The sequence below is a fragment of the Chiloscyllium plagiosum genome, unplaced genomic scaffold (assembly GCF_037043375.1).
Source record: "Chiloscyllium plagiosum isolate Xiang-an unplaced genomic scaffold, Cpla_swu_hap1 HiC_scaffold_24, whole genome shotgun sequence".
NCBI lineage: Eukaryota > Metazoa > Chordata > Chondrichthyes > Orectolobiformes > Hemiscylliidae > Chiloscyllium > Chiloscyllium plagiosum.
The window spans coordinates 22281361-22304486 of NW_028270162.1; the positions used below are offsets into that span (position 1 = coordinate 22281361).

The 23126-nt window shown below is 41.4% G+C and overlaps 1 protein-coding gene across 2 annotated transcripts in view; it reads left to right on the forward strand.

Annotated features, from left to right (window-relative positions):
- The window catches only part of grk3 (G protein-coupled receptor kinase 3), a 303291-nt gene that overhangs the window by 159748 nt on the left and 120417 nt on the right, over window positions 1-23126 (forward strand). For both annotated transcript variants that reach the window (XM_043715595.2, XM_087999986.1), the window contains exons 4-5: window positions 18696-18797; window positions 19861-19935. In XM_043715595.2, the coding sequence (XP_043571530.1) occupies window positions 18696-18797; window positions 19861-19935 (177 nt within the window). The remainder of the gene's footprint in view (window positions 1-18695; window positions 18798-19860; window positions 19936-23126) is intronic.

Consider the following 23126-nt stretch of genomic DNA (forward strand, 5'->3'; position numbering starts at 1 on the left):
AAATCATGAAGATAGGTGGACCTCTTAAAACATGAATGTTGGGCCTTGAAAATGGTCCAATCCTATGTTTAAAAACTGAGTTGCTAATATTCTGCCTTTTTTTCTAGATGAGACCCAATTAAATTATTATGAAAAGACGGAATAATTTTTTTTTAGTTTACATTGGATCGACCCAACAAAAGTTGCTAATACTCCATTTTCTTGGCACTGGAGGTTAGCTTTGGTTTCCTATTTCTGTGAGATTAATAGGATGAAAATCTGTACTGCATGTTGACCACAAGAGTCTTGTAAACTAAACTTGATCAGTCTCCAAATAATCTTCAACACACGTTTAATTTTGTGTGAATTCTGCAAACTCACGTAACTAATAATATTTCTATATTATAAAAGTGAGTGCAGCATTAGACATTGTTCTGCAGATGGTGCTGAGGCACATTGGGCCAAAGTAATTGACCATTTATTCTACACCTGTTGGTTTATTATATTACCTGGGAGTGAGTGATAGTTGACATGGAAAGTGATCCATTCCCCAGCATTGATATTCCCACCTTGATAAGAAGAATTAATTGAAATTGAAATAAAAATCTAACTACAGCTAATCTTTGAGGAAATCAGAGCTGAGCCCCATGCTGACCTTGTCATCTACACTTGTGCACATTGCAACAAAAGTCACTGAAATAGCGTGGGAACCCTGGCTGATTTTTTTTTTCTCTCTTGTTAAGGAAAAGCACTAAGAGATTAGTGCTCGAACAACAGCACAGTTGCTGGGATCTTTTGATCTGTATGGCTCAGGCACATTTATCCACAAAATCCATTAGTGGAACAAGTCTGTTTATTTTTCCCTCAAATTATCCTCCTACACAACTTCTCTTGAAAGAGTTTTTCCACACAGGAGCAGAATGTAGACACTTCAGCTGCTTGAGCCTATTCTGCCACCATTCATTAGGATCATGGCTGCTCTGTGTTTTCCTGTATGGATTGTTCTGGGGTTGGCGCTCTCATGACAGGTGAACTTTCCCTTCAGACTGACCCACACTGTTGACATCTGATCTGAAGAACAGGGCATTTAAGGGTGTGAGGTGAGTTCCTGAAGTTGGAGGACAGTGATACCTTAGCAGTCAGACTGTCAGAAGTGAGAGCCAATTCAGGGAGGAAAACTTCTCAGGATGGAGATATTAAAAGATTTCAAATAGTGAAACTAGGCTCGAGTTGCCAGGCAGTCAATGAGGAAGCAGCCCCTCCACTCAAACAGTGTCTGCAGCCCAAAGGCTAAGATGGAGAGAGGGTAGATGGAGTACTGCTATCTTCCACACCTGCCCCATCCCCCAAAGAGAGGCCAGTTAGCTTAATATGTGTAAGCAGGAGAATATTAAAGCTGTTATTAAAGACCTCACAGCAGGGCATTTAGAAAAATTCAAGATGATCAGGCAAAGTTTACATGGTTTTGTGAAGGGGAAGTCATGTTCAAATACTTTATTAGAGCTCTTTGAGGGAGTAACACCTTCTCTGGATAAAGCGGAACTTGTGGATGTACTGTACGGTAATTGTGGAAAATAATAATTCATGGTGTGGGAGGTAACTTATTGGTATGGATGGAAGATTGGCTAGCTAACAGGAAGCAGGCTAGGCATAAATGGATCATGTTTTGATCAGCAAGATGTATATGAGTACTGTGTCACAGAGACCAATGCTGTGACCTCCATGTTTTACACTTTATATAAATTACTTGAATGAAGGGATTAGAGGTAAGGTTACTAAATTTGCTGATCACATAAGGATATATAGCAAAGTGAATTGTAAAGAAGACTTGAGGAGGCTACAGAATGATAAAGACAGGTTAAACAAGTGGGCAAAGATCTGGCAAATCAAGCATAACATGGAAAGATGTGAAATTCTTCATTTTGGAAGGAAAAATTTGAACCTAATATTACCAATTAGTGAGATATTTCACAGTTAAGATGTAGAAGGATCTGAGTATCCTACGACATGAATTGCAATAAATTAGTATGTTTGTATGGCATCCAACTAGGAAAGCTAAAGGTGTATTATTGTTCATTGTGGGGAAAATTGAAAACAGAATTAAGGAGGTTATGCTTCAATTCAGTACAGGGATTTGGTGAGACTATATCTGAAATACAATGTACAGTATCGATTACCTTATTTAAGAAGGATTTAATTAAGTTGGAAACAGTTCAGAGAAAGTTGACTAGACTACGGTATTCCTACCCCTTTAAATAGTTCTTGGACTTCAAATTTTATGAAGAATAACATCCACGTATGCACAGCGTTGGCTCAACGCCATATTTGTTTATTAAACTAAACCTTTTAAGGTTCCAATACAAAACCTTTAAACTAGACTAAATGACAATACTTTGATTGGTGTGTCCAATTTAAACCTCTCTAAAATTTAACCTCTGCTCCCACCCAAGATCACGAAGTTACCAGAATGTATGAAGGAAATAATAAACCTTTCTCATAGAGCTCATATTTCTGCCCAAACTGTAATTACGTAACGCAGACCCGAACTCTCTGATTGGCTTGTTACTTCTGTGTTACCTTAGCATCGCATGCAACCCCAATATCCCTTGGATTTGGCTGATAACCTATCATCCTTCACATAATTGGTCTTTCTGATGAAGACTGAGTATCTACAAGCCAGGTCAGCCATTCCTGACCCTGCTTACAATTACAGACCTCTTCAGACTAAGGTCACTGTGATTCACCTAGGATCCCCACATGGCTGGTTATCTGGTTTTGATTATAGGCCTCAGTCAGGATGATTGGTCTTTCCCTTTCTTCTGAGTGGAGTAAAGTTGCTTCAAATTTGCCCCTTTCTCTCATGATTCGTATCAAATGTATTATAACCACATAAAATATTTTCCTGTTGATCAAGATGTCTGAGAGCTAAGTTTCCTTCATGTAAATCTCTCACAAATCGAGCCAGGTATGATGAGTGAAGCAATATAGTTCTTCACTATGGAAAAAGAATCCAAACAACATGATCAGTAATACACAATAATTCTAAACTTCTCCTCCAGCTTTTGGAGATGAACAATAACAGCACTTGGCCCCAGATGGTCAAAGGTTTGCATGAACCATTCTCAAAGAGAACTGATCGTAATAACAATGGTCAGGTTCAAATATTATTGCATTAGGTGGTAAATCTCTTGCATCAGACAGTGGCAGGTGCAAATGTGACATTTTGCCTGTGACTTATCAATAAAGGTTTACAACCACCACCCCTCCCCATTAGGTCATGGTGACTTTGTAGTTATTACTGCTGTGGCACTCCCCTGCACTATTGTTTAATGATGGCAGTCAGACAATATTGAATCCCTCATGCTGAGCCACTGTCTGAATTTAGCCTCTGTGAATTTGTGTTAAGGGATGACTTTTATTTGCAGCATTGTGTTTTGAGGTTCATTTTTCATTTTTGGAATGTATGTTTGGAGGGGATTTGGTTCCTACTCCTGGATTAGGAGGACATCAGAAGTAAATCTAATCAGAAAATGAAACAAATGTGTATTTTCTGATGGTTCCATGTATCACCGGTGTCAGTTAGTGTCTTTTGCTATGTGCCTGTGCAATTATACAATGAATGCTCAATTAATGAATTAAGTATACTTGACCTTAATTTATGCAGTTAACCATGTGGGGACTCTTGTGTGGCACAGTGGCAAAATCCCTACCTCTGAGCCAGAAGGCCCAGGTTCACAGCCCACCTGCAGTAGTGGTGTGTATTAACATCTTTAAGCAGGTTGACTGGAAAATATCTGGAACACAATTAATCACTATTAGGTGTCCAACTGCCTTTGGAAAACTTTTTCTCAGTAACCTCCACAGACAGGAGACTGGGATAGAGGTAAGCTGTGTAAGCTATGTTCACTGTTGCACTGTTGTGAACAGGACGACCCTCAGCCACTTTAAACACAGACCTCTGAAGGTTATTGTTGGTGTCAGGACAGCCTAGTCCAGCTTCCCTTCATGTAGATGAATAGGTGGGTAGCACATAAATGCAGCTAACTTGAAAAAGATCAGAACTCACCTTTGTAACTATCATTCATGTTCAGTCTCCTTTAGCCACCTCACAACAGCAATGCTCAATGATGTGAGGGTAGTTTAGTTCAAAATCTGGATAGTACCTACTCAAGCAGTTATTGGAGCTTCTTTGGAAAGATACTGACAGACTTGCTGCTCTGTCCAAATTTACAAGTCCCGCAATACCTCATTTAGGAAGCTGCAGCATGCTTCCAATATTTCTTGACTTTGTCTTTGGAAACTTCTGGACAAATTGACCATTGCATCTAGAAACTTATTGAACCACAGATCTGAGGTGGGAACAGAGACTGGGATGTGAAAAACATCTTCTTATGTCTGTCCTTTTTCAAAGAGGATGCGTTTGAGCAGGTGCATTGATAAGTTGACAGTGTGTGTACTGATGGGATGATCAGCTGCTATTTCTGATACTGCTGCTCCCTGCACAGCTGAAGAAGAACCAGCTCTGAAAACTTAATAAGATTCTATGGAGACAAAAATAGGATAAGGAACTAAGGACAAGAGTACTTTATTTTCATAATGTTACTACGATTTAAGGTTTAACAAATCCAAATCAAACAGTTGGATTGAGGGGGATTAAACTAAATCACTAGAAGTGTCGAACCAGGAGAGCATGTTAGAAAGTAGTACAGGCTGCATGAAATGCTTGGATGGTCATAGAGGTGAACAGCATGGAGACAGACCCGTTGGTCCAACTTGTCCATGCTGACCAGATATAGCAATCTAATGTAGTCCCATTTGCCCATATCCCTCTAAACCTTTCATATTCATATATTGTCCGGATGCCTTTTCAATTGTACCACCCTCCACCACTCTCTCTGGCAGCTCATTCCATACATGCACCACCCTCTGCATGAAAAAGTTGCATCTTTCCCCTCACCCTAAACTATGCCCTTTAGTTCTGGACTCCCCCACCCCAGGGAAGAAACTTTGTCTATTTATCCTATCCATGCGCCTCATGATTTTATAAACCTCTATAAGGTCACCTCTCCACTTCCAACACTCCAGGTAAAACAGCCCCAGCCAATTCAGCCTCTCCCTATAGCTCAAAGCTTCCAAGCCTAGCAACATCCTTATAAATCTTTTCTGAACATTTTCAAGTTTCACAACATCCTTCTGCTAGGAAGGAGACCAGAATTGCACACAGTATTCCAACAGTGGCCTAACCAATGTCCTGTACAGTTGCAACATAGCCTCCCAACTCCTGTACTCAATACTCTTACCAATATAGGAAAACATACCAAACACCTCCTTCACTATCCTATCTACCTGCGACTCTCCTTTCACCTGCACTCCAAGATCTCTTTGTTCAGTGCTAAAATTGTAACTAAATAGGTGGAGTTGGAAATAGGTGGAGGGAGAAAGTAAGGAGTCTAAATTAGAATTAGGTTTATTGTCATGTGTACTCAAGTTACAAAAGGAGTACAGTGAGAAGTGTACAATGTCACCAATGCATGGCGGCATCTTGGGTACAAAGTATCTAGATGCAAATCATAAGCACAAAATAAAGAATATAAAGAAAAAGATGCACTACTATATAGATATACATAATATCAGTATGTTATGGTATGTTAGGTAAATAAGAAATAAAGTTACATTATGGTTGCAATGCATGCATATGAATGCTGAGTATAGTTAATAGAATTGGAGAATTACAGCATAAATTACGTTGTGACATTATAATGTATGGTTATAAGAAATCTGGGTTAAGCGAGGGCAGATAGAGGGGTTGTCTTGTTGGGTAAGAGAATTGCAGTACTGCAGAAAGGGTTCAAAGGCAGAATTGACTTGGTTAGAATTAAGCAATAAGGGTGCGGTTATATTGCTTGGTGTGATTGATATATATATATAGACCACCTTCGAGAGGTGTAAATATCATAGTGTAATTATAGTGAGGGACTATAAATACCCATATGTTAATGAGGGTAGTGATATTTTAAGGGGCAACAAGGGACAAGTTTTCCTAGGTTGTGTTTAGGCAAATTTCCTACACTAGTATTTAGCTAATTCAGCAAGAAGTGAAGCACCACTTCTTGGGAGTGAAATGGGCCAAGATCAAGTGACAGTTGGGAGCTTTTAGAGAATAGCAATTACAATACTTTAAGTTTTAGGATGATGGTAGAAAATAAATAACTGGCAGAGAACCGACTTCAATGGGGCAAGAACAGGGTTGTGCTGGATACCAAAGGTTGGTGGGAAAAGCAATAGCTGAACAATGAACTACCTTCAAACAAAAGATGGATCTAGCAGAGTCAAGGTATATTCCGTCAAAAGGGAGAGATAGCACAAATAAATTCATAACTCTTGGATGTCAAAGGAGATAGAAATTAAGCTAAAGAAGAAAAATTGTGTTTATGGTAGATGTCAGAAAGTAATTATGATTGAGAACCAAGCCAAATTCAGAAGGTAGATTAAAAAATGTACAAGAAGCAAAGAGATTGAGAAAATTCTGGCAGCTAACCGGGAAGGGTTGTTGGATGTTCCACAAGGAATAGAGGGGAAAGGGAAAAAAGGTGCAGGAATGACATTGCTAATCAGGGTTCGTATCATAGCTGCAGAAAGGGAAATTGTCGAGGAAGGTTTGTCTACAGGGTCAATGTGGGTGGAAGTCAGAAAGAGGAGAGCAACAGTCACTTTATTGGGAGTTTTCTACAGGCAACCAAATAGCAACAGAGACACGGAGGATCTGTTTGGGAGGCAGATTTTGGAATTCTGCAGAAGTAATAAGGTTGTTGTCATGAGTGACTTTAAATTCCCTAATAATGATTTGAACCTGCTTTGTTCAAATTGTTTGAATGCAGCAGTTTTTGTCACGTGTCCAGGAAGAGTTCCTGATGCAATATGTAGACCAGAGGGGAGGCTATATTGAATTTGGTGCTTGGCAATGAACCATGCCAGGTGTCCGATCTCTCAGTGGGAGAGCATTTTGGTGATAGTGATCACAACTCCATGATCTTTGCTATACTCATGGAGAAGGATAGGAGCAGATGGTGTAAGAAAGTATTTAATTCGGGGCAAGGGGGAATTACAATGCTATTAAGCAAGAGCTGAGATGCCTAAATTGGAAACAGATGTTCTCAGAGAAATGCATGACCTAAATGTGGAGGTAGTTTAGAAAGCTGCACAGGTTTTCCCACCGAGGCAAGGAAGGGATGGCAGGGTGAAGGAACCTTGGGTGACAAGGAATGTGGAACATCTAGTCAAGGGGAAGAAGGAAGCTTACTTAAGGCTGAGGAGGCAAGAGTCAGACAGGGCTTTAGAGGGTTACAAACTAGCCAGGAAGGAACTGAAGAATGGACTTAGGAGAGCTTGAAGGGGGTATGAAAAAGCTTTAATGGGTAGATTTAAGCAAAACTCTTAAGACATTCTACACTTAAGTGAGGAGCAAGGGGATAGCCAGAATGAGGGTAGGGCCGATCAGGGATAGTGGAGGGAACTTGAGCTTGGAGTTGGAGGAGGTAGGGGAGGTCCTTAATGAATACTTTGCTTCAGTATTCACTACTGAGAGGGACTGTGACGTTTCTGAGGACATCATGGAACATACTGATGTGCTCAAACAGGTTAATGATAGGAAGGAGGATGTGCTGAAAATTTTGAAAAACATAAGGATAGATAAATCTCCTGGGCTAGGCGGGATATACCCTAGGTTATTACGGAAAGTGGGGGAAGAGATTATTGCGCCTTTGGCGATGATCTTTGTGTACTCACTGTCCACTGGTGTAGTACCAGATGGATTGGGGAGTGGCCAATATTATTGCCTTGTTCAAGAAAGGGAATAGGGACAACCCTGGGATTTATAGACCAGTCAATCTTATGCAGTGGTGGGCAAAGTATTGGATAAGATTCTGAGAGACAGGATTTATGATTATAGGGTGACCCCCTTATCCGTTGAATAATTTTCCACGGTTTCGTTTACCTGCGGTTTACCGTGGTCTGAACATATTATAGGGAATCAGGAACCAGGGCTGCCAGGAAGGTAAACTTCCCATTGAAATGAATGGGTTCGTTCCTATCGACAGGCTTCTGTAGCAGGTCTTGCAACATATCCCCCGCTGTTGGGGGGAAGTAATGTACTTGGAAAACCATAGTTTGATTAGAGATAGTCAGCATTGCTTTGTGAGGAGCAGATCATGCCTCACAAGCCTTATTGAATTCTTTGAGGATGTGACAAGTTGATGAAGATGTAGCAGTGGATGTGATGTATATGGATTTTAGCAAGGCATTTGATAAGGTTCCCCATGGTAGAATCATTCAGAAAATAAGGAGGCATGGGATACAGGGCAATCTGACTGCCTGGATACAGAATTGGCTGACCCATTGAAGACAGAGGATGGTGGTAGATGGTAAGTATTCAGCCTGGAGTTCGATGACCAGTGGTGTTCCACAGGGATCTGTTCTGGGACCTCTGCTCTTTGTGATTTTTAAAAATGACTTGGATGAGGAAGTGCAAGAGTGGGTTAGTTGCTGATTACACAAAGGTTGGTGGAGTTGTGGATATTGTGCAGGGCTGTTGTACATTGCAACAAGACATTGACAGGATGCAGAACTGGGCTGATAATTTGCAGATGGAAAAGTGTGAAGTGATTCATTTTGTAAAGTTGAATTTAAATGCAGAATAGAGAGTTAAAGGCAGAATTCTTGGCAGTGTGGAGGAACAGATGCATCTTGAGGTCCACGTCCATATATCCCTCAAAGTTGCCACCCAAGATGATAAGGTTGTTAAGATGGTGTATGGTGTGTTGGATTTTCTTAGTAGGGGAATAGAGCCGCAAGGTTATGCAGCAGCTCTATAGAGCCCTTGTTAGATCACACTTGGAATATGGTGTGGTGTTCTGGCCACCTCATTATAGGAAAGATGTGGAAGCTTTAGAGAGGGTGCAGAGGAGATTTACCAGGATGCTGCCTGGACTTGAGGGCATGTCTTTTGAAGAAAGGTTGAGGGAGCTCAGGTTTTTCTCATTGGAGCGAAGAAGGATGAGAGGTGACTTGATAGAAATGCACAAGATGATGAGAGGCATACAGTGGATAGACAGAGACATTTTCCCATAGCAGAAATGTCTATCATGAGGGGCATAATTGTAAGGTAATTGGAGAAAGATTTAGGAGAGACGTCAGAGGTAGGTTCTTTACACAGAGAGTGGTGGGTACGTGGAATGCACTGCCAGCAATGGGAGTAGGGTCAGATACAATGAATGGTATGTAGATTAATCTGCTCTTAGAGTAGGATAAAAGGCCAGCACAACATCAAGACTGAAGGGCCTGTGCTGTGCTGTACTGTTCTATGTTTTAACATGGAAGGAAATCCCAGTCTTTTTTAAGTGAATCAATAGTAAAAGTTTGGTAGAAGGAGGAGTCAGGTGTACAAGGGAAAACCAAAGGAGATTTACTTTAGGAAGCAAAAGACATGAATGAGATTTTTAAGTGGATACTTTGCATCTGTCTTTACCTGAAAGACACTGGATCACAGTGAGACAGGGTGTGAAATCGTGCCTTGAGAAAGGTTTAAAATTAATCAGGAGGTGGTTTGGTTAAGCCATTTATCCTTGAAGTTAAAAGGCACTGAGACCAAATGAGATGCATCCAAGGATATTAAAAGAAGAGAGAGTAAAAATTACAGAGGCATTAACAATTATCTTTCAATCTTCCCTGGATTTGGGGTGGTGCTAGAGGATTGGAAAATTGCAAACATTGCACCCTTTTTAAAAAATATTTGAATGATTTGCCCAGCAATTGCAAACCAATCAGTTTTTTTTCAGTGCTTTAAGATTTCAAACTCTAGAGGAGTTTGGACAGGGTAGACATAGAAAACTGTTTCACTCAAATGAATTGAGAGCCAGCAGACAGTTTTAAACTTTAAACTATTTCAAAAGAAGCAAATGCAAGATGAGGGCAAAAAAACTTCATAAAGCAAGTAGTTAGGAATTGGAGTGTACTCCCCCGATGTGTGGTAGAGACAAAGTCACGAGGTATTCAAGAGGATATTAGATTAGAATCCCTAGAGTGTGGAAGTAGGCCCTTCACCCCCACAAGTCCACACCGACCGCCCGAAGGGTAACCCACCCAAACCCACTTCCCTCTGACTAATGCTCCTAACACTATGGGCAATTTATCATGGCCAATTCACCTGACCTGCACATCTTTGGACCTTGGGAGGAAACCGGAGCACCCGGAGGAAACCCACGCAGATGTTCAGAAATATAGGGAGAAGACAGGAAGTTGCACCAGGTTAAAATGCTCAGGGAGCCATGCATCACTGATGGGCTGAATCACCACCTCCTGCACCATAACATTTATGTGATTCCTTGAATCCATAGAACCATGGAACAAGATTCTGTTTTTCAAAACAAAAATGGATGTTCTTGCATATATGAAGACAAAAGAAATAAACACTAATAGTTTAATATTAAAGTTTATGCAGATGTATACTGTAATTGTAGTACTATTTTCTGTATTCCCCTCCAGGAGTTTCCTTATTTTACGACATCTTCAAGGTTTGTTCTCTTTCCTGGGAGAAACTCAAAAGGTGTAACAATACTCTCCAGAATTCTGTCTGATTTCAGTTCAGTATGTAAGCTATTTGTCAAGATTTTGTGGGGTCCTTCCATTAACATTTGGCTAAGTAACCTCCAATTTCTTTACTAATTTCATGACGCTCTACAGGTTACCTCGTGGACAATATATCTAACATTTACACCATTTCATGCATAGCAATGTGTCTTAGCATAGCCTGTACCCAGATACAATTGTAAATTAACAACATTTTCAATTCCAGAGCTTCCTTAGTACTGGGAAAACACATGTCTAACCAATACTTTATTAGAATAACTGGCAATGATATGCCCGTTTAGAGTCGTAGAGATGTACAGCACAGAAACAGACCCTTTGGTCCAACCCGTCCATGCCAACCAGATGTCCCAACCCAATCTAGTCCTACCTGCCAGCACCCAGCCCATATCCCTCCAAACCCTTCATATTCATAAACCCATCCATATGCCTTTAAAATGTTGCAATTGTACCAGTGTCCACCATATCCTCTGGTAGCTCATTCCATACACATACCACCCTCTGCGTGAAAAATTTGCCCCTTAGGTCCCTTTTATATCTTTCCCCTCTCACCCTAAACCTACGCCCTTCCTGCACTCCCCCACCCCAAGGAAAAGACTTTGTCGATTTATCCTATCCACACTCCTCATAATTTTGTAAACCTCCACAAGGGAAAACAGCCCCAGCCTGTTCAGCCTGTCTTTGAAGCTCAAATCCTCCAACCCAGGCAACATCCTTGTAAATCTTTTCTGAACCCTTTCAAGTTTCACAACATCTTTCCGATAGGAAGGAGACCAGAATTGCACGCAGTACTCCAACAGTGGTCTAACCAGTGGACTGTATAGCCGCAACATGACCTCCCGACTCCTGTACTCAATACTCTGACCAATAAAGGAAAGCATACCAAACGCCTTCTTCACTATCCTACCTACCTACGACTCCACTTTCAAGGAGCTATGAACCTGCACTCCAAGGTTTCTTTGATCAGCAGCACTCCCTAAGACCTTACCATTAAGTGTATAAATCCTGCTAAGATTTGCTTTCCCAAAATACTGCACCTCGCATTTATTGGAATTAAACTCCATCTGCCACTTCCCTGCCTATTGGCCCACCTGATCAAGTTCCCATTGTAATCTGAGGTAACCCTCTTCGCTGACCACTACACCTCCAATTTTGGTGTCATCTGCAAACTTACTAACTGTATCTCTTATGCTCGCATCCAAATCTTTTACATAAGCGATGAAAAGTAGAGGATCCAGCACCAATCCTTGTGGCATTCCACTGCTCACAGGCCTCCCAGTCTGAAAAACAACCCTCCACCACCACCCTCTGCTCTTCTACCTTTGAGGAGAAAGTGAGGACTGCAAATGCTGGAGATCAGAGCTTAAAAATGTGTTGTTGGAGAAGCACAGCAGTCAGGCAGCATCAAAGGAACAGGAGAATCGATGTTTCGGGCTTATGCCCAAAATGTCAATTCTCCTATTCCTTTGATGCTGCCTGACCTCTTACGCTTTTCAAGCAACACATTTTTAAGCTCTTCTATCTTTGAGCCAGTTCTGTATCCAAATGGCTAGTTCTCCCTGTATTCCATGAGGTCTAACCTTGCTAATCAGTCTTCCATGGGGAACCTTGTTGAACGCCTTACTGAAGTCCATATAGATCACATCTACCGCTCTGCCCTCATCAATCCTCTTTGTTACTTCTTCAAAGATCTCAATCAAGTTTGTGAGACATGATTTCCCACACACAAAGCCATGTTGACTATCCCTAATCAGTCCTTGCCTTTCCAAATACATGTACATCCTGTCCCTCAGGATTCCCTCCAACAACTTGCCCACCACTGACATCATGCTCACTGGTCTATAGTTCCCTGATTTGTCCTTACCATCCATCTGAAACAGCGGCACCATGTTAGCCAACCTCCAGTCTTCCGGCACCTCACCTGTAACTATCTCAAATATCTCAGCAAGAGGCCCAGCAATCACTTCCCTAGCTTCCCACAGAGTTCGAGGGTATACCTGATCAGGTCCAGGGGATTTATGCACCTTAATGCGTTTCAAGACATCCAACACTTCCTTCTCTGTAATATGGACACTTTTTAAGATGTCACCATCTATTTCCCTACAGTCTATATCTTCCATGTCCCTTTCCACAGTAAGTACCGATGCAAAATACTCATTTAGTATCTCCCCCATTTTCTGCGGCTCCACACAAAGGCTGCCTTGCTGATCTTTGAGGGACCCTATTCTCTCCCCAGTTACCCTTTTGTCCTTAATGTATTTGTAAAAACCCTTTGGATTCTCCTTAATTCTGTTTGCCAAAGCTATCTCATGTCCCCTTTTTGCCCTCCTGATTTCCCTCTTAAGTATATTCCTACTGCTTTTATACTCTTCTAAGCATTCACTTGATCTATCCTGACTATACCTGACATATGCTTCCTTCTTTTTCTTACCCAAACCCTCAATTTCAGCTAAGTAAGACCTCCTGCTGTTCATAATATTGCATTTCTGACAGTTCCAAGGGCAGAATGTTTTAGTGCAAGTGTCTGGACTACTGAACATGGGATGTTGATTATGTCTGCAGAGCATGTAACTGATCTAATTTTGTGTACTTTTTAGGCTTAGTTGACAAGGCAATGTAAATGCATTAATAGAGGTCTAAAGGGCTACTAAGAGAAATAATTAAATAGTAAGTATAGTTGGCTGCTTTAAGTGATAAATCTTTGAATTTATTTTTAATATCTTTTCATATTTTTTCAATACTTGTCAGCATTGCCAAAGACTACATTTAGAAGGAAAAAAAGGAATGCTGCCAAAAAGTGAGGCACAAAGGAGTCTGTAGCTAAATGGTATGGTTTTGCTCTTTGCTTTCTGGCTGGAGAATTCAGCGTACTGCAACATGAGATGAATTCGGTACACTAGGGCTCTGAGGTGCCATTCCTGAAGAAGGGCTTATGCCCGAAACGTCGATTCTCCTGTTCCCTGGATGCTGCCTGACCTGCTGCGCTTTTCCAGCAACACATTTTCAGTTCTGATCTCCAGCATCTGCAGACCTCACTTCCTCCTCAAAGATTTCAACCTACTGCGAATCCTCTTACAAGGATGCCTTCCTTGAAGAAGCTCTCTTCCTCCCTCTACAAGATTCCTGAAGAAGGGCTTATGCCCGAAACGTCGATTCTCCTGTTCCCTGGATGCTGCCTGACCTGCTGCGCTTTTCCAGCAACACATTTTCAGCTCTGAGGTGCCAGGCTATCATTCCCGGCAAAAGATGTCTTGCAGGTCGTATGTTGTGTATCTACCTTTACAAGCTCGGAGACAATGGAATAGAATTGGGAATTCTTTGCCAACTTACTTGTAGCACCATGCCTAGTACAGGATTAATACTGCAGTGTAGATTTGATAATGTTGCTTTTCACATATCTTTATGTATTTCTCACACAACACTTCAATGTGGTTGATGCATGCACATGCTTCAGGACATGTGCACAAGGGTTAGTTCACACAGTTAAATTTGGTTACGTTCGTAATACCCAAGAACTTTGCACACCAAATCATTACAAAACAACTATACTTCCTTAATGGTCACAGGCACACTTCCAAACAAGCATATAACAGTCCATTGCTGATCTCTTATCCTTAGGATGTGCTGCAGTGCAGGCAGTGGCAACTATACCATGCTATTTAAGAAGAAAGGAGATAAAAGCAATTGCCAGTTCTTTGATCTGTGAGCAGTACTTTAACTGACAGTGTCATCCTAGCTAGCAATGACCTCCATGCAAAACATTGGAAGAGGTGCTCAGTGTGTGGTTTGATGCAGATAGCAAAGATCTGTTAATGGCATCTTGTTAATAAATAGGAACTGAGCAGTTGTTCTTAGTCACTTACTGGTACCTGTGCAACTCTGAATATGGTCTGAGGTCTGCTAATCTCTGGCATCCTTCCATCATTTTGGAATAGCTAATCTGTGAAGTATTTGACCCAAGAAAAGCAGAAAGTGCTGGAGAAACTCAGCAGGTCTTGTAGCGTCTGTGAAAAGAGGAACAATGTCAACATTTGGAGTTCAGTATGACTGTGAAGTTCTGAAGAAGAGTCATGCTGGACTAGAAACCTTAACTCTTTCTTTCTCCACAGATACTGCCAGATAGAGTTATAGAAGTGTACAGCAAGAAAACAGACCCTGCGGTCCATCTTGTCCAAGCTGCCCAGATATCCTAAATTAATCTAGTCCCATTTGCCAGCACTTGGCCCATATCCCTCCAAACCCTTCCTATTCACATACTCATCCAAATGCCTTTTAAATGTTGTAATTGTACCAGCCTCCACCATTTCCTCTAGCAGCCATTCCAAACACACATCACCCTCTCCATGAAAAAGTTGCCCTTATGTCCCTTTTGAATTTTGCCCCTCTCACCTTAAACCTATGCCCTCTAGTTCTGGACTCCCCCACCCTAGGGAAAAACATCTTGTACTTCAAGAGGTGCTGTGGCAAAGTCTCTCAGCGTTGTAGGTTGACTTGAGTGGGTTTATGATCTGTGATCCTTTGGGATCTTTATCTCATGAAGGTGACTTAAAGACTCTTACCTCATACCTTTAATACATTGTCTGAGCTGAGATGTCACCTTTTGTTATAAAACCTTAAGCTATCTCGAGAATATGACTTAAAAGAGGTTCTGGGATTTACATATTAATGAACCGAAACCTGCAACCCGTTCTAAAAGATGAAAGACTTAACAACAATCCAAGTTTGTTCAATATATCATTTCAGTTGCATGACATTAATCTTTTGCTTTAAATTGTGTGTCTTATGGTTTTATTCTCCACAACCACCCAATGAAGGAGCAGCGCTCTGAAAGCTAGTGCTTCTAAATAAACCTGTTGGATGATAACCTGGTGTTGTATGATCTTTAACTATGAGGAATCTTGTCAAACCCAATACTGAAGTCCAAATAGATCATATCCTCCGCTCTGCCCTCATCAATCCTCTTTGTTACTTCTTCAAAAAACTCTGTCAAGTTAGTGAGACATGCTTTCCCATGCACAGTCAAGTTGTCTATCCTTAATCAGTCCTTGCCTTTCCAAATACATGTAAATCCTGTCCCTCAGGATTTCCTCCAACAACTTGCCCACCACCGATGTCAGGCTCACCGGTCTATTGTTCCGTAGTTTTTCCTTACCCCCTTTCTTAAACAGTAGCACCACGCTAGCCCATCTGCAGTCTTCCGGCACCTCACCTATGACTATCACTGATACAAATATCTCAGCAAGGGGCCCAGTAATCACTTCCCTTGCTTCCCCAGAGTTTGCACAGAACCTCAACTCTCTAACCACAACAAGGACAGAACCCCCCCCCCCCGGTCCTCCCCTTCCACCCCACCAACCTCCAGATACAACGCTTTATCATCTGCTATTTCCACCACATACAGTCAGAAACCACCACCAGAGATATATTTCCCTCCCCACCTCTTTCAGCATTCCGCAGAGACCATTCCCTCTGTGACTCCATCGTTAGGTTCACACACCCCACCAAACCACCCTCCACTCCCTGCACCTTCTCTTGCCACTGGAAGAAGTGCAAAACCTGCACCCACACCTTTCCCCTTACCTCCGTCCAAGGCCCCAAAGGATCCTTCCACATCCAGCAGTGATTTTCCTGCACCTCCAAACACCTCATCTACTGTGTCTGTTGCTCTTGATGTGGTCTCCTCTACAGTGGAGAGACAGGATGCCAGCTTATGGAATGTTTTGGAGAACATCTCTGGGACAAACATACCAATCAACTCCACAGCCCTGTGGCTGATCACTTCAACTCCCCCTCCCATTCCGCCAGGGACATACAAGTCCTGGGCCGCCTCCACCCCAAATCCTAGCCACCCGACACCTGGAGGAAGAACACCTCATCTTCTGCCTTGGGACCCTCCAACCACACGATTTCACCAGTTTCCTCATCTCCCCTCCCTCCACCTTATCTCGTATCCTACCCTCTAACTCAGCACTACCCTCTTGAACTGTCCTACCTATCCATCTTCCTTCCAACCTATCTGCCCCACACTCCATTCCGACCAATCACCATAACCCCCACCTTCATCCAAGACATTCCTAGCTACCTTCCCAGCCCCCACCCCCAACCTCCCTCCCATATATCTCACAGTTCCCTTGCCCCCCCCCCAACGGCCCCAACCAATATTCCTGATGAAGAGCTTATGCTTGAAACGTCGCCTCTCCTGCTCCTCTGATGCTGCCTGACTGACTGTGCTTTTCCAGTTTTTTCAGTGCCAGACTTTTTGACACAGATTTCTAGGCTACATCCAATCAGGTGCTGGGGATTTATTAGCTTTTATGTGTTTTAAGACATTCAGCATCATCTCTGTGATATGGACATTTTTCAAAATGTCACTATCTATTTACACACATTCTATATCTTCCTTCTCCACAGTAAACACTGATGCAAAGTACTTGTTTAGTATCTTGTCCCATCCCCTGCAGTTCCACACATACACTGCCTTGCTGATCTTTGAAGCATCCTATTCTCACCCCAGTCACCCTTTGTCCTTATTGTATTTATAATATCCCTTTGGATTCTCCTTAACCCTTTTTGCCAAAGGTATGTCATGTACTGTCTTTCCCCTCCTGAATTCCCTCTTAAGTATACTCCTCCTGCATTTATACTCCTGTAAGGATTCACTTGACCTCTGCTGTCTATACCTGACATATATCTCCTTTTTCTTGACCAAAACCTCAACTTCTCTAGTCATCCAGCATTTGCTGCACCTACCAGCCTTGTCTTTCACCCTAACGGGAGAATACCGTCTCTGGACTCTCATTTTCTCATTTTTGAAGGCTTTCCATTGCCTGCGAACATCTATTCCCAATCAACTTTTGAAAGTTCTTGCCTATTTACTCCAGCATTTTTAAAAAAAATTCACTTCTCCGCCATTCGCATAATTTTTCTTTTGTGTAGGTCTTCTTAGGCAGTTTGGCTGCAAAAATGATCGAAGTTTTACATACAGTATGAAAGATATATTAAATTAATTAAAATATCATCATCACCATGTAATCTGCCAGTGCATTTTTGAACCTAGCAGAGTTTATTCCATAGAAATCAATTCCAGTTCACCAGATCACAGCCTGTCAGATGACTGAGAGTTTATCTCAAGTGTTGAGGTCAGGTTAGAAGTGAGTATATTTCAATCTGTCAGTGCTGTTTGCTCTGAGGTTACTAGATGTTCTTACTGTATTGTGTAAGGAATGCTCTGTACGAGTTTCTAAGGCTGTTTTTGTTTTCAGCCTCGGATGTGCTTTTCCAATCCGAGCCTTATATCCTGCAGTGCAGGATGTCATGTCTTTCAATCTTATTTTTCACCCTTGCAACATGGCCTCTGTTGCATTTTAGTTGTATGTTTACCAGTAGCCATGTCATGAAGTACTATTGCAGTGAGTATTTGTATAAGTTATCCAGTTTTCACTGATTTTGTTTTAAATTAAGACTTCTCAAAGTGCTCGAAAAAACAGTGCCTTGGTGAAAACTTAAATTGACTTAAGTATAAACAAACAAACCAGAAAAAAATTCCAAAATACCAGCCTATTCAGGTTGCTGGTTACCTTGTGAAAAATAACCTTCGGGAATTCTTGTAAAAATGGGGAGTCAGTGGCCTAGTGGCATTATTGCTGGACTCTAAACCCAGAGACCTAGGTAATACTTTGGGGTCCCAGGTTCGAATCTTGCTTTGGCAAATGGTCAAATTTGAATTCAATAAAAATCTGGAATAAAGAGCCTGTGATGACCAGAAATCCATTGTCGATAGTTGGAAAATCCCATCTGGTTCACTAATGTCCTTTAGGGAACGAAACCGCTGTCCTTACCTGGTCTGGCCTACATGTGACTCCAGACCCACAACAATGTGGTTGACTCTTAGCTGCCTTCTGGGATGGGCAATAAATGCTGGTTATGCAGCGGCACCCTCATCCCATGAATGAGTTTTAAAAAATTGCAATGAAAAATACATGATCTATAAGATTAAAAAGGTTTCCCTTCTGTAGCTTCAAATAATGTTCAGTTTAAAGAATGTTGATGTAATTAGGAATATTTTTAAATTTCAGATCAAAGACTATGAAAAGCTAGATTCAGAAGAGGATCGTTTGTGTCGAAGTCGACAGATCTATGATAAATATATAATGAAAGAACTACTGTCCTGTTCACATGTGAGTTTGCTACTTTTTTTTTGAAAAACCCACATATTTGACAACATTTCCACCACTGATGAGAATTTTATGTTGGTATTTGTATCAGGTACAGGATCTGTAATTCCACATATATAAAATATGCAGTATCAGGGACTGCAGTTATACCATGCACTGGAAGATGGACTTTTGAAACCATATGACGCTACCTGCCATCTCAACATTGATTTCCAACACAGAATCCCATGATCTATTTATACTGACCCAATATTCAATCATTCACCAATGTTCTGTCATGATCCCCAACATTACCATTCACCACAACCCAAGGTTGGCATTCTGTTCACTGGCATTCTATGCTCTTGAAATGAGGCCCAGGACCCAATATTGTGAGACCCTCAGCTTGCCATGAACAGCAGTAAGGTGAGAAGTGCAGCATTAGTCTACTCTCTGACATCACTGCCCCCTCTGCCCCAAATTCCTTCCCCACTTTCCCAGCCCACTTCTAGGTCTAGAATTTCTATATAGAGATATCAAGATATGCAATTATGGAAAATTTAGAGCCACAGAAATTATGTATCATATATTTGCTTGAGTGTTACTTGAAGTGAGAGGCCATAGTTATAAAGAGAGACTTTACAAGCTAAGAACTTAATCTGTGGAACAGCATAGATGATAGGAATCTAAAAGAAGTTTCCAACATTTTGAAAGAACTTGAGAAAATAAATACTGCATGTTTATTTCCATTGGAACAGTGAATTGGTAACAACGGGACATAAAGTTTGCATTGTAGTTCCATTCCAGATAGTGAAGGATTTAAAGTGGAGTTTTTATTTACAGAAATACTCATTATAGATTTGCACCTACAAACTCAAACACCACACTTTCAATATGTTCTAATATGCAGGAGCACAAGTGAATCATCAGCTAATGCCCATTCCCTGAATACAATTAAGCTCTCAGTTAATTTGCAATTAACAAAAGCGAACAGAAAGCATGATTGTTGGAAAATTAACGTCATACAAAATGTTTTTTACATGTATTAGTATTATAAGGTGCTAATATAGATTCACTGCTGTTGTAGCCTTTCTCCAAGCGAGCTGTGGATCATGTACAAACCCATTTGGCCAAGAAGCAGGTGCCTCCCAGTCTCTTCCAGGTAGGTCCTGATTACAACAATGACACATTTTATACAATAGCTTTCAAAAGTAATAAAACATCTGGGGTTCTTCATATGAGCAGGACAAAGCAAAATGTAACAGCAAGGGCCATTAGAAGATGAATAGGCCAGTTGACTATACAGGCAGAAGTGGCTACCTCAGATGCTGGAAATCAGAGTCTAGATTCGAGTGGTGCTGGAAAAGCACAGCAGGTCAGGCAGCATCTGAGGAGCAAGAAGATTGAAGTTTCGGGCAAAAGCCCTTAATCAGGAATGAATCCTCATTCATTCCTGATTAAGGGCTTTTGCCCGAAATGTCGGTTTTCCTGCTCCTCGGATGCTGCCTGACCAGCTGTGCTTTTCCAGCACCATTCTAACCAGTTGACTATACAGTCAGAGTTGGTTCAAGGAGCACCTTAAACAGTATATGAGTTAGAAAAGAAGAGAGGTAATGGGAGGGATTTCCAAATCTTAGGGCCCATGCAACTGAAGACACAGCTGGCATTAGTGGAGAAGTTAAATCAGAGATGCTCAGGAGACCAGAACTAGATGAGTTTTTTAGAGGGCTGTAGGATTGGAGAAGTTCAGAGAGATAGGAAGGGCTGAGGCCTGAGATTAATTGCTTATCACTGTTTACAGATTTTACATCAAGCCATTGCTTGACAAGGAGTCAATGAGCACAGGAATGATAGGTGAGCAGAACTTGGTGCAAATTAGGACACAATTAGAAAAAGTCTGTATGACACATCTGGCCAAAGACAATAGGCAACTTTGGGAGTCATATAGGCTCAGTGAATTCACTAGCTCCTACGTAAAGGCTCCTGATGTGATATTTGATGTTTTGTTCTAATGACAGTAAACTATATTATGTAATCGTATCTTTGAGACAGGATTTGCTTATCTATAGTGCAGCACTTCGATAAGGCAGCATTAAGACTTATAAGGTAATACTGTATTCCTTTGAGTTTAGAAGGTTAAGGTATGAGCCTTAAAGGCATATATTTAAAAGGATAAAGGGATTTGGAAGGTTGCACAGAGAAGTAATGCTTCATTTATACAGAACACTGGTGACACGACATATGGAATACTGTGTATCATATTGTCACCTTCTTTAAAGGATATAAATACATTTGTACAGTTGAGAGAAGGTTTACCAGACTAATATCTAGACAGAGAATAGGTTGAAAAGACCAGCCTTGTATCCACTGGAGCTTAGAAGAGTAAGAGGCTACTTTGTTGAAACATATAAGATCCTGAAATTTCTTGACAGGAGATAAGTGGAGATGATGTTCCCTCTTATGAAAGAATCCAGAAAATGGGGTCGCTGTTTAAAAATCAGGGGTCATCCATTTAAAACAGCAATGTCATGATTTTTTTTTCGCTGTGAGGTTCATGACCTTTTACAACTCTTTCTTCATGAAAAGCTGGTAGAAAAAGTCCTTTGATATCATTAAGGGTGAGGTAGATATAATCTTGTTAAACATGGGAGTGGAAGTTTATCATTGATGTGTGGAAGATAACTTTGAGGTTACAATTAGATCAACCAACCATCCTATTGAATGATAGAGGGCTGAATGGTCTACTCCTGCTTGTTGTTCATGTGTTGTATACAAAGACAGTTGGCATAATTTTATAAGCGTCTGAATTATGTTGTCAATGATGAGAAGTGTGGCAGAACCGTACAATAATTGACGTCAAGATCATGTCACTCCTTTTATGCTTTTCAGAAGTGGTGTGATGAGATTTTCACTAGGTAGCCCCAAGATGTCAATTGATGTTCAATACTGACTGTTGAACAGATTGTTAGCAGCTCAACGTGCCTCATTAATATTCACGCTCCCCTCTTACCAAGTTCCCCAAAAACAAGCTGGACAGCAGAAAATCTCAACAAGGAAACCAGAGCAAGTAAACCTGACTAATTCAGCTCCTCTGTTGCTCCAGGTAACATCTACATTGCCTACAGCCAAACTGCAGCCAAGGGTGTGATCCTCTGGCACCAGCCATATGCATTCCTTCTCCATGGGCATTGGCACCAGCCATCTGTAAACCCATCATCACTGTCCTGGCACATCTAGTATGCACTGGAAGTGCACTTGGTATGCATAGCCATGCCAGTATTTAACACTAAAAGGCTGCAGTGGGAACAATTGGCACACAGGGACAGGCACCAGCTTGCAGATTGGACCAGGTTTCATCTTGGGGATGTTCATTTGCTTCCTAGTGCTCACTCAGTTTGTGTCTACCTGCTTGCTGATGGCATCTCTACCTTGTCTTGGAATTACAAATTAATGGAGTCAGGAACCAATCAGTTTGCCTTGCAGTCCACAGCTTAGAGGGTGTACATCTTTTTAAAAGGTAGTGTGGTACCTCAATCTCACATCTGCTCCATGTGCCAGCAGCCTTTGCGGCAAAGACATGGCATGAACCTGGCAGCATGTCATGGATGCACCATTCAGTCAGGGGGTAAGTTAAAAGCAGCCTCCCTTTACCGGTCAAGGTCATTGGTTACAGTCACTAGTCAGAAGTGATATGCAGAAGTAGGAGAGCAGCAGTGGCGTGCAGAGTTGTGTTTGCTCGTTTGGCAGGACATGGCTGTCTCTTTGCACAAGTGGTTTCTGTTTTCTTCTGCAAAGGACAGTATTCTCTCCTTGTAGAGTTGAATATATTGATGTCAGGCACCCTTTGTGCTCTCTTTGCCCTATTATGAGTTGCCCTTTCTTGTAGTGAGAAAAGGGTATGGGAGAATGAGTGAAATGACTTTTGGTGACATGCCTGTTATTGCTGTTGCATATTTGTCAGGTGTACTCCTGTTTGTAAGAATTCCTACATTTTTATAACACACACATTCTAATCATGCTACAGTCCTCAGAATAACAAAGACACACCGTTAAAATGGGTGACAGTTCTTGTTTAGTTTGTACTTATAATTGTGCTTCCTCTTGCCCACGTTTTGTATGTTTTGTTATCTTTACTTCTTCCTTCTCTCGCGTCATCCAACTTTCACTATCCAAAAGACTTAAATGGTGGGATTAGTTCCTGGAAAATTTCCAGTTCGGGAGAGGAACTATTGAGTAAACATTTCTCCAGAGTATCACTTTTTCTCCTTTATAGTAAAGTGCATGCATCCGCATCTGAAAGCAGGTAGAACAGTCCACATTCACATCCCCCTGCCATATTTTAAAGCATTATGC